The sequence below is a fragment of the Herpailurus yagouaroundi genome, unplaced genomic scaffold, assembly GCF_014898765.1.
Source record: "Herpailurus yagouaroundi ecotype Mexico unplaced genomic scaffold, PumYag 569, whole genome shotgun sequence".
NCBI classification, from domain to species: domain Eukaryota; kingdom Metazoa; phylum Chordata; class Mammalia; order Carnivora; family Felidae; genus Herpailurus; species Herpailurus yagouaroundi.
This window is the reverse complement of record NW_024412786.1, coordinates 4,148,384-4,159,480: the sequence shown is the minus strand read 5'-3', so window position 1 is coordinate 4,159,480 and position 11,097 is coordinate 4,148,384. Positions and strand designations below refer to the sequence as shown.

Here is an 11,097-nt window from a genome sequence, read left to right as displayed (position 1 = left end):
GCGGGGCTTGGCGGGCGGCGCGGCGGCGGTGGCAGCACGGCGGGAGCGGGCGGCGCCGCTTTATATAGCAGTCCCCGGGAGGGAGTGCCCAGTGCAGGGCGGGGGCGGCGCGGGGCCCCAGCCAGCACCCCCCACCCCCCACCGCCCCGCCGCCCGCCACCCAGCCCGAGACCTGGGCTCCAGGGTGGAGCCGGGGAGAGACGGACAAAGTGGAACAGCCGGCCAGGTGCCAACGGACGGGGATGGTCAGAAGAGAGGGTCACAGACACGAGGCTGTGGGGAAGAGAAGGCACAACCGGGACAGGGGTAGAGAGAGCCCGAGAGAGGGACAGAGGGAGAGAAAGTCCGGGAATGAAGGAGGGATGGAAGAAAGGGGGAGGGAGGCGCGGAGGGAGAGGGAGAAGCGGAGAGGGCAGAGACCGGTGGCCGGGCTGCCCTTGGCCTTTGGGGGTGGGGTGGCCGGGGCACACAGTCTGGAGTCCTGCCCTTGGATAGAGTCCTGGGCTCCCTAGCGCATCCAGCCCACAGCAATGTGTCTTAGCCAGAGCACTCTGGCCTAGGGCAGACTGTCTCAGAAGCCCCTGTTAGGCAGGGGTCCCCGTGCATCTGTGGGGTTCCTGCCTCACCTCTCCTGGTCCCCGCCAGAGTAGGCACCAATCAGTAAGAAGACCCCACGAGTGGGGCGGTCCCAGTTTCCTGGGGTACCCTCTGCCCTGCAGGGGGCCAAGAGGGAAGGGGGTGCCCAAGCTGTGGGGTTCCCAGTGGATCTGAGCACGGGAAGGGGGGCGGTGTATAGGATCTGCTTCGCCCAAGTCTGCTGGACGCCAGCGGTCACACCCGGTCTCCCCAAGACAAACAACATGACGCCCGGCTGCACTCACCCAAGCACCCACAGAAGAACACCTCAAGAACATCTCGAGAAGTCCGTTCTCTTGCCGTGCGGGTAGCCCAAGCTCCACTGTGATCCCACTGGTGGGTGCAGGGGTGGGGCACGGATGTCACCAAGGAGCACGAGCCTTGGCAGTTAACAAGAGTTAAAAACTGAAACTCAACCGAGGAAATTTTAAATATTCTATTGGCTTTATCCAACGATGCATAAATTGGCAACATCCCATCTAGCAGATAGAAAGGAGCTCTGAGAGGCTGTGCAGAGTGGAAGACTTATGGGCAGAGGGGAGCAAGGGCAAAGAAGTTGCACTGGGCAAAAAAAAGTGGGTTCTTGTAAGATCACTTTCCTTTAGGGAACGGCAGAAGTCTATCAAGCACATTGCCCAACTAGTGCTGACAGGTGATTCCCGATCCTGGTTTAAGAATCCATTTCTGAGGGGCGTCCGGGGGGGCCCAGTCGGTTAAGTGTCCGACTTGGGCTCAGATTATGATCTCGCAGTCCTCGAGGTGGAGCCCCGCATCAGGCTCTCGGCTTTCGGTTGTCAGCGTGGAGCCTGCTTTCGGATCCTCTGTGCCGCCCCCCTCCACCTCTCCCCTGCTTGTGCACATGTTGTCTCTCTCAAAAATAAATACACATTAAAAAAAAAAAATTCATTTCTGGGAGAGCTGAGACTGGGTTTGGCAAAGTGGGACTAAGCATAAGCATCTCCATTTTGAGCCTCTGGGGGTTTTTTGTTTTGTTTTTGTCTTTAATTTCTAATGTTTATTTATTTATTTTTTAGAGAGAGACAGAGTGTGAGCAGGGGAGGGGCAGAGACAGAGGGAGACACAGAACCTGAAGCAGGCTCCGGGCTCTGAGCTGTCAGCACAGGGCCCCACGCGGGGCTCGAACTCACAGACCGCGAGATCACAACCTGAACTGAAGTCGACTGAGCCACCCAGGCGCCCCGAGCCTCCTGTTTTTAACACAAGCCATGCAGCCTCTGCAGACTCAGGTTTTTCATCCTCGAGTGGGGATTATGGTGCAAATGTTAGCCCAGGCTTGGCAGGGCAGGGGGCACCTAGCAGAAGGTAAGCGCTCCCCTGTAGCGTGTCTTGACTTTGTGCTGCGCGGAGGGCTTTGCGTGCTGTATCTCCCTTCACCCTGTGAGGGGGCAGTTACGAGAGTCTCTGCCACTTACAGATGAGGCAAGCGAGGCTCGGAGGGTAAGAGGGCATTTCCTGTGTGGGGACTGCGGGGAGCCCAAGTTTGGCTCCCGGACGGTGTGGGGATGGGGGGACCCCTGGGTGGGTGGCGGCCCAAGATGGGGGCCATGGTGGGGATCCAACTGCCTTCCACTAGTAAGTTTGTTTATTTCAAATATTCGGTTATTTTGAGAGACAGCACGTAAGTGGGGGAGGAGTGGGGGTGGGGGGACAGAAGATCTGAAGCAGGCTCCTCTCTGACAGCAGCGAGCCCGACGTGGGGGCTCGAACTCACAAATCATGAGATCGTGACCCGAAATGAAGTCAGCCGCTCAACAGACTGAGCCACCCAGGCGCCCCCGTTTATTTGTTTAAGTAATCTCTCCACCCAATGTGGAACTCAAACTCATGACCCCGAGATCAAGAGTCACATGCTCTTCCGACTGAGCCAGCCAGGCGCCCCTGCCCTTCCACTTTTTTGCTTGGCCCCTACTCCTGTCCCTTGGGCCGTCCCAGACCAATGGACATCACCGGGTGCCATCCCAGCTTCAGTCCCTGCGGGCTGAGTGCTGTCAGAAGTATGGCTTGCCTTCCCTGAGCCCCCTTCCGAGTAGGTCTGTCGGGAGCCGGGCCTGCCAGGTTTACTGAGTGTGGTTGTGCAGGTTGCTCACTGCACAAAGGTACCCAGCTCAGTGGTGACCTTCCCTCTGCCACGTGGAGCTGCATGTGCCTGGAGGAGACAGATCTTTTCCCAAGTAGCTTGCAGGTGTCCTAGCGGCTAGCATAGTCTTGTGAGGATGTCGTGCGCAGGTAAGGGTTTACGTGAGGAGGAAGCTAGTTCTCTTCTGGTGGACGCCCCCCACACCCCGCCTGGCTCGGGCTCCCCACGTAGATGGTTGATAATGGCACCTGCCATGCTTCCCCGAGTAGAAAACGCAGTGACTCAGCCCTAGCTGGAGGAGTCCTGCCGGAGACCATTTGCCCCTAGGGTCTCTAGCCAGTGGGACCCACTGTCACCATGGCCTCCCTCCCAGACTCACGACAGATTCCCCGGGCCCAGGGCCGAGATTGCTGCTTTCCTGCTTCCCCACTCTCCCAGCAGAGGAGCTGAGCCCATGGAGGGTAGGGAGTTTATGAGCAGACTCTAGGAGCAGATCCCCCCACTCTATCTGCTACAAAGACTGCATTCTATGCCTTAAGCCTCAGGTGCCTAGAACTCACTGAGCCCTGTACCCTAGTGGCTCTGCCCCTCACTGTGATCTCAGGCTGGGCACTCAGTTTCGCCAGCCTCCACTTCCCCCCTTTTGTAATGAGGCTATCAGTGCTACCTGTGGCGGCGGGGGGGGGGGGGGGGGCTCTGAGAAGTATTCTGGGAACTGCAGATGACTAGGTTATTGTTAAGCTACAGACAGGTACTTTAGTGGGGTGGGGAGGAGGAAGGGAAGCCCCTGGAAGCTCTCTTTAACTCACAGGGGCCCAGCCGCTGCCCCACATTCCAAGGGGCTGGGGCAGGGCTAGGGAGTGGGTGGGAGCAGGAGAGAAAACATCCCCAGGAGGACAGAGCTGGGTGGGTGCCCAGCTATAGGGGGGACAGGTTCATGGCTGCCGGTACGGAGGCAGGGATAAACCTTGGGTTTGCCATGGGCAGCGAGGTCTTGGCCAAGTTCCCTCCCTTTCTGAGCCTCGGTTTCCCCCAGGAAACTCCGCAGATCTGGATCCGGACCTCTGTGTTCTCTCTTCCGGGCCATAGGCTCCTTGGGTGCAGGATGGTTGGCCCCAGAGCCAGGGCCTGGCCAGGCACATAAGAAGCGCTATATGAACATATGTAAGAGCAGGTGCGTGCCTACAGCCGGTGGCCCTGTCACCAGAACATTCCAAATCAGGGGTCTGACCAGTGGCCAGGCTGGTGTTCCAGCACAGCCATTGGGAGGAACAGATTGAATACTCCACCATCTAAGTAAGAGTCCAGATGCTTTGTCCCAGTACTCCAGAGTCCCACCATGCCCTGCCACCCTCCACCCTCCACTCTCCACCCTCCACCCTGCAGGGGCGGGCCTCCAGGGAGGCAGGGCACCCGGGAATGGGCACTGTAGGGACACAGCCTGCATCGGAACCGGCCCTGTTGTCCTGGCGATGGCTCGTGTCCCAGGCACCCCAGGCACCCACAGGAGCAATTATCGAATGTGGGAGGGAGTTTCCATGGCAGCAGTCCCAAGGGGGTGCAGTCAAGGCTTTGGAAGGGGGCAAGGGGCCTTTGTCCTGGCACAGTAGGCTTTTGTTCTTGGGCAGCTGTCTCCGAGGACCAGACCAGGACCATGGGTGGGGGGCGGGCTTGGGTTGGAGTACCCCCATCCTTGGGGGTCCTGAACCAGCCTGGTGGGGGGGAGGGGAGGAATAGGGGACAGAGCCCCCTCCTGGGCCCAGCATCCACTGGGGGAACCCTCCTTCCACAGGTGCCAGAGCCTTACCTGCCCCGCCCCCCACCAGAGGCCCGGCAAGGCGGCTTACCATTGGCTCCTGTTGCTGGCAACCACCTTTCATCAGCCAATGGGCAGCCGCAGTGTATCCTGTTCCAACCAAACCGGGGCTGGACTAGGAGAGGCCGGGCTGTGAGGGAGTGAGGGTGGGAGTGGAGGGGCAGCTGGTCTCCAATTGGTGGTGGAGAGCACTCAGTCCAACTCCAGCCAGGTTTCTGCCCAGACTTTATTCTAGGCCTCCCCAGGAGCCCCGCGGGGGCCCCTCGCCCAGCCAGCTGCCCTTAACCCCACAGTCCTTCAGCTTCCATTCTTGCAAGGGCCCAGCACCGGGACAGCTCCGCGGGAGAATGGCAGGTCTGGGCCCCTGAAACCACACCGTGTGACCTTCCTTCACCCTTGTGTCCGACACGGTCTGCGGGAAGGGAGCTGATTTGCCAAATCCCGGCGGTAAAGTGCGGTGCCATTTGTGGGGCAGGCATCAGGCAACCGGGCACTTGGGGTTAGGGGACGCCGAGTCCATGGTACCTCAGAAGTGAGACCTTCAGAATCGGGTATCCAGGAAGGAGGTGGAGCTTCGATGAGACCTGGAGGGGCCCTCAACAGGAGGGCCCCGGGACCGAGTCAGAAGCCCGTGGAAAGTCTTGCCTCGGGTCTGGGGCTTGCGCCGTGGTGGCCTGGGCTCCTCCGGGGGCTGCACCACTATTCGGGGCACCTCGGGTCTGGCGCCTCCCCGCGCTCCTGCCAGCTGCTGGGCCTCGAAGATGGCCTGGGCCCCAGGCAGGCGGGCCTGCGGCCTTGGGGGTGGCCCGGACGTTGACTGAGGCAGCTGGGCCAGCTGGGCCCTGATCTCCCGCTGAAGGTCACGCTCAGACAGGGCCACGCTGTGCACCTGTGAGGGGCGGTTGGCGCTGAGTGTGCCCGGACTGGGGGAGGGCAGGAAACCGTCAGGTCCCCACAGGGCGGGCAGGACCCAGCCCCAGGAAGCGGCTGAGGGCTGAGGGACTGACAGCCAGACTCGCTAAGGGAACCATAGAAAGCCGCTTGAAGCCTGGGGTTTTCACATTCTCTGCTGCTCAGAGGACAGGAACTGAGCTCCGGGGTCTCACTCTGACTTCCTGCCGTGAGACTCAGTTTCCCCAGTTGAGCAGCAGGAGCTGGGCCATTGTGGAAGGCAGGCAGGGGGCACCCACCTGAGACATGAAGACCTCCTCCTGCAGCTGGGTGGGGGGGATGGCTCGTAGGGCACCGAGCGTCTCCAGGAGGCCCGGGCAGGCCAGGCGCTGTTCTGTGGTGCCCAACGCCAGGCGCACCAGCGTCAGCCCCACACGGAACAGTACCTTCACACCTGCAGGCCAGGGGCTCGCTCAGTGCAGGGCCAGCCCTGCCCCTCCTCAGTCCTGCACCTGAACCTGCTCTTGGCCACACTCCTTCCACCCTCCTGCAGCTCTGCGGCCTTGACTCAGACCAGGAGCAATGAACGACGGTGGGGCTGCAACTGGGGGCACTGATGAGTAAGTCTCTGCAGCCGCAGACACGTGGGAGCAAAGCAGCCCGCCAGGAGCCGGGGGCTGCCCCCGCTTCACCCAAGCCTGTTCTCTGGGCCTCAGCAACTCGTCCTTACAAGGAAGGGCCAAGTGGGTGCCAGTTAAGACCAGTGACCTTCTTGCTCTGGAGAGATTCCAGCCAGAGCTCTTCACGCCTGAGCCAAGAGCACAGTGCACACGGGCACAAGCACATGCCTGCACGCTCTCAGGCACACTCCGGTGTGACCTCGGGCTGTTCCCGGGGCCTCAGAATCCCTTCCGGGCAGCCTCGGGGACCAATGAGGCCCGGTGACAGCTCTGACTCATAAAGAGATGAGAGCCACCAGTCATGTCACCATCACGATGAAAGGAGCCCCTCACAGTGCCCGTCCTGCCCTTAGCGGAGAGGGCGGAAGAGGGCTCAGCCAACTGATCCAGCCCTGCCCTGCCAGGCCTCGGAGGTCCGAGGCCGGAGAGGCGGTGACGCGTACATGACAACTTGAACACCAAGGGGGCCCGGAGCCGATGGGGCACACAGCAGGTGCTCAATAAATGTACCGACTGACGTCTACCAGCTTTTAGTTGCGACTGCCAGACAACCCGCACAGAACAGGACGCAGGTGGGTTGCCCATGGGGGTCCCGAGGCAGAGCCCCCACGTCCTGAAACGTCCGGCTCAGCTGGGCCCCGACTCCACTCACTCTCGGCCCGACCTCTCTGGATTCATCTTTCTCCACGCCCGTGCCCGCCAAGTCATCTGTAGCCGCGACCCTGTGGACAGTGTCTCTCCTGGCCCCGCGGCCTCCACACGGGCCCTGCCAGTTTATGCCTCCCCCCCCCACCCCCCGCCGTGCAGAGGCCAAAAACATCTTGAAAACAGCGCTCTCCTCCCACTGCGCCCCTAACACTCTGTCACATCCCTTGTTTTATTTTCTTCGTGGCACTTAGGACAATCTATAAATACCTGCTCTCTTTTTTTTTTAAGCTCTGTGCTCACCGTGGGGCTTGAACTCACGTCCCCAAGATCAAGAGTCGCATGCTCTACGACGGAGCCAGCCAGGCACCTCTATAAATATCTCGTTATATGGTTACTGCTGTCTCCCCCGCCCCCCACCGGAATGTAGGTGTCCTTCATGCTGGTGATCCCAGTGTCTACAGCAGTGCCTGGCACCCAGTGCCTGTGGGCTCCGGGGATGAGCGCCGTTACGCTCCTACTGGCCGCGTCCCTACCGCTGGCCGTGCCTACCGAGCCCAGTCCCTGAACAGCTCCACTGCTGCGATCGATCTCCCCACCTCTGCCCCCAGCCCGCCTCCAGGCAGAGCCTGCCCTCCCTAAGGGGGGGGTCTCACCGCAGGCGCAAAGCTGGGGATGACACTGGTGACGTGCAGGCAGGGGCTGCGCTGTTCCCCCAGCGCCAACCCGACGCCATCACCCTGAACACACTCTGGCACCCCCACCCAGGCCGGGATTGGCAGCGGCAGGTGGGGCCAGGCACGGCTGGTGCGCTCGTCCGTCCGTCCCCGTGCGCACCCCAGGCTCCCGGCCCTGGCCACGCCCCGCCTCCAGCTGCCTACTCACCCTCGCTGAGGAAGGCATCCCAGACGCGCAGCACCGTGGGGAAGGGCAGGGAGCGGGCGAAGAGGCACAGGAACCACTCGGGCAGGTACAGCAGAGGCCCGACGCCCACCTGCTGCAGGTGCTTGTGCACGCGCGGGAGCAGCCGCCGGAGCAGGGCCGCGAACACTTCAGCGTCCAGCTGCACAGCCTCCTGCAGCCACGTCCGTCCGTCCGTCAGCACGACTCGCAAACCCCGGGCTGCCCCTCTCAGTCCCTAGGCCCGTGCCTGCCCAGCCCCTCCCCTGTGCCCTCCGACCCCCTCCAGCCTCTCACCATGTGGGGCCCGTAGTAGCCAGGGAGGTAGACCTCACAAATCTGCACCAGGCACCAGAAGGCCTCCTGCGGGAGGGGCACAGGCCGTGAATGCCCGCACCGAGGGGACCGCAGAGGGAAGCACAGGGGAGGAGAAAAGAGCACGGGGGAGGGCCTGGGCATCATCTGGGGGTGGCTCTGGAGCCTGGAGCCTAAACGCAGCCTAAACTCAGGCTCTGACCGAAAGACTCCTCGCCGCCCAGGTAGAGGCCGACGATGGGTTTAGGAAGGTGGAAGTCACAGGGCTCACAGTATTGATTCTCAGAGTCACAGAGTTGGAGCTCGCTGGTCAAGGGTTGGGAGGGTCCCAGAGTTCAAGTCCTGGGTTCTTGGGGGGTCATAAGGGTCAGAAGTCATGGTCACGGGGCTCAAAATCAGGAGTTGTGAAGTCAAGGTGATGACATCCAGGTTCTCAGATCACCGGGACAGGGGTCAGGGACCAAGGGTCCCAGGTTTCTGGAGTCAAGATCGTTGGCCTTGAAGGTCACGGAGGTTGGTGGTCACGAGGCCCCAGGTCACTAGGACAGGATCTGGGAGTCAAGGATCCCAGGTCCCTGAGTCCAGAGTTCCTGGGGTTGGGGGTCACGGATCACTGGGGTTGGGGTGTCAGGGTCTCGAGTCCCTGATGTAGGGTCTAGGGCACTCACCTCTGGGGGCAGGTGCATGAGCAGCACAGCAGCCACAGGGCCCTGGGCCTGACAGTAGCCCTGTTCGGGCCGATGCAGCGTGTAGGCCTTGAGTACCTGCAGGAGCCCCTGCTGCCTGTACCGGAAGACCCCATTAGGGGTCAGTCCTCCAGGCACCCCTTCCCCACCCACTGGCGGCCCCTTCCCAGGCCCCAGCCCCCCTGGGCCTCACTGGGTCCCCTGAGATGGAAGGATATAAAGCTGAGGTGGGGGCCTGGGCCGAAGTGGCCTGGGGATCGTGGGGCCGGAGGTCTCTGGGGGTCCCTGGCCTCCTACCCATGACCCTGAGGTGACACAAACATCTCGTGCAGAGGGAACTGGCGGTGCAGGTCCCTGCTGATGGTCTCCATCCAATGTGGGTCTCCAGGGGCCTTGGCCAGTTCCTGTGGGTGGACAGGAAGGTGGGGGTGAGGGCTCGGAGTGGCGAGGGGCTCTGAGAAGGGCAGGCAGGACCCCTGCCAACTCTATTACCTTATAGGTGTCGGGGCTGTTCTTTTGACACACGTGGGCCCCGCACAACAGAGGCCAGCACCGGGCCCGCAGAGCCGAGGGGATGCCTTTCCGGCACTGCATCTTTACCTGTGGGTGAGGCCAAGGAGTCCCGTTAGAACAGCGAGGCCAGCCTCTCCTGCTTCTGTTGGCAGGTCCCAAGCCCCAGCCTGTCGTGGGGCAAGGGTCACCTTGGGCGGTAGGGGAAAAAGGCAGGAGGTCCCGGGATCCGGGAGGGGTAAATTTTGCCAGGGCACGGGCAGAGGCAATGGGACCATCGTCCCCTCACCTTCTTGTATCGCCGAGACATGGTTTTCTCCCAGTGTGAGGTCATCTCTACCCACTTCATCTCTCGCTGGCGGATAAGGTCTGCAGGAGGGTGACCGGGCCTGAGGGCACACGACACAGGTGTCGAGGTGTGGGCCAGCTGTTACCTAGAGCCCACATCTGCCACCCTTCATGCTACCCAGGTAAACTCAGCTCCTGGCCCTGGAGATCTCTGGGGAGCCCTGGGGCGGGAGGGGGGTGACCTGTCACCCAGGAGTTGCCAATCGTTGTCATGGGGACAGGAAAGGATGTGGCTCTGATGTGGGCAGAAGCAGGAGAGGCTGAAGGGGGTGTGTAGGTGTGTGCTGGGGGAGGGGTTGGTTGGCCGTCCCCCAGGGTAGGAACACAGACAACTCCTAAGAGAAGCTAAGTGGACAGAGCCCCGGACTAGAAGCCAGGAGTCCTGAGTTTGAATGTAGTTCTATTTGGTCTCCGCGGTGACCTCGGGCAAGTTCCTATCTGCACTTGTTTTCCTGTCTGTGTATTGGGAAAGGGAGAGGGTGAGGGAAGAGGTGTGGGTTCTTTGGTTAGGTTCTGGGATTATTGGGGCAGAGATTAAAAGGGGAAGGATGTTTGGCCTTAAGGATAGATGCAAAGCATTGGAGGTTCAGGGTAAAAGAGACAGATCAGAGACACTCTTGTCTCAGCCCTGCTGGCTCTAGGATTCTACCTGGAGTGTGAGAAGGGGTGACACTGGCTGAGCCCCCAGACCCTCCAGGACCCTCGCGGTTGAGCCTCACTCTAAAATTCATCCCTCAGCCCCCATCCTCAGCCCCAGCACCCCGCTGCCCCCCATCTCTCCCCCACTTACCCTGGCTCTGCTGAGCTGCCCCCAATGAAGCCATAGCGGTCAGCCTGGCGATATGGGCCGGGCCCACTCAGCTCGGAGTCAGATCCCAAAGAGCTGGAGTCATCCTGTAGCTCTGAAGTTTGCACCAGGTCCTCCCCTAGGGCCTGGGCCATGGTGCCCCAGACCCCTGCTACAACAGGCTGCAAGATGTGGGGAGAGCCAGGGTGAGAGGCAACTCCTGAGCAGCCTGGGGCCTGGGCTCCCATCCAGCCGGTCCCCAGCCTGAGGACCTGACTGTGGGGTTCAGAGGGAAGAGGCTTCGGGGTATCTCACCAAGCTCCTTCTGTCCCCACTTTTATTGGGGGAGGGGAGGGTGGGCCCTGAAGTGGCAGAAAAGCCGGACCTCTGCATAGAGGCCCAGCCCCAGGCCCAGCCCCTGCCCCTGCCCCCCCCCCCCCCCAGCCCAGCTTACCTCCCTGCTGCACCTCACCTCCTCCTCTCACTTCCTCCTCAGTAGCAGACAGCAACCCGCTGGGGGGCCCCTCCCACACTACCCTCCCTAGTGTGGGGGGGGTCACCCCTTCCTCCCCGAGGCTCTTCCGGTCTGCCCCAGTGCTGTGGGCTCCTCCCACCCTACCCGTGGGCTCTCCGTGGGCCCCCGTGGGCTGGATGGCGGCAGGCTTAGGTTTCCGCCATGGGTGTGACGGGTCAGGGCCCAGCAGAGGTACAGAGGCCAGGCCACCTCCAGTTTTGAGGTTACCGGCACGTAAGGCAGTTCAGGATTCCAGTGAGAACTATGGTTT

General features: G+C 61.5%; 1 protein-coding gene across 1 annotated transcript; it reads right to left on the bottom strand.

The window, feature by feature from the left end:
• Positions 1-4,758: 4,758 nt before the first annotated feature.
• TBC1D10C (TBC1 domain family member 10C) lies at positions 4,759-10,524 on the bottom strand. The gene is made up of 9 exons (XM_040465692.1): positions 10,316-10,524; positions 9,467-9,566; positions 9,160-9,267; positions 8,965-9,071; positions 8,650-8,764; positions 7,964-8,029; positions 7,652-7,841; positions 5,741-5,895; positions 4,759-5,439 (listed from the first exon to the last, which is right to left on the bottom strand). The coding sequence occupies exons 1-9, from the start codon at positions 10,465-10,467 to the stop codon at positions 5,092-5,094; spliced, it is 1,341 nt and encodes a 446-aa protein (XP_040321626.1). The 5' UTR covers positions 10,468-10,524; the 3' UTR covers positions 4,759-5,091.
• Positions 10,525-11,097: the final 573 nt, after the last annotated feature.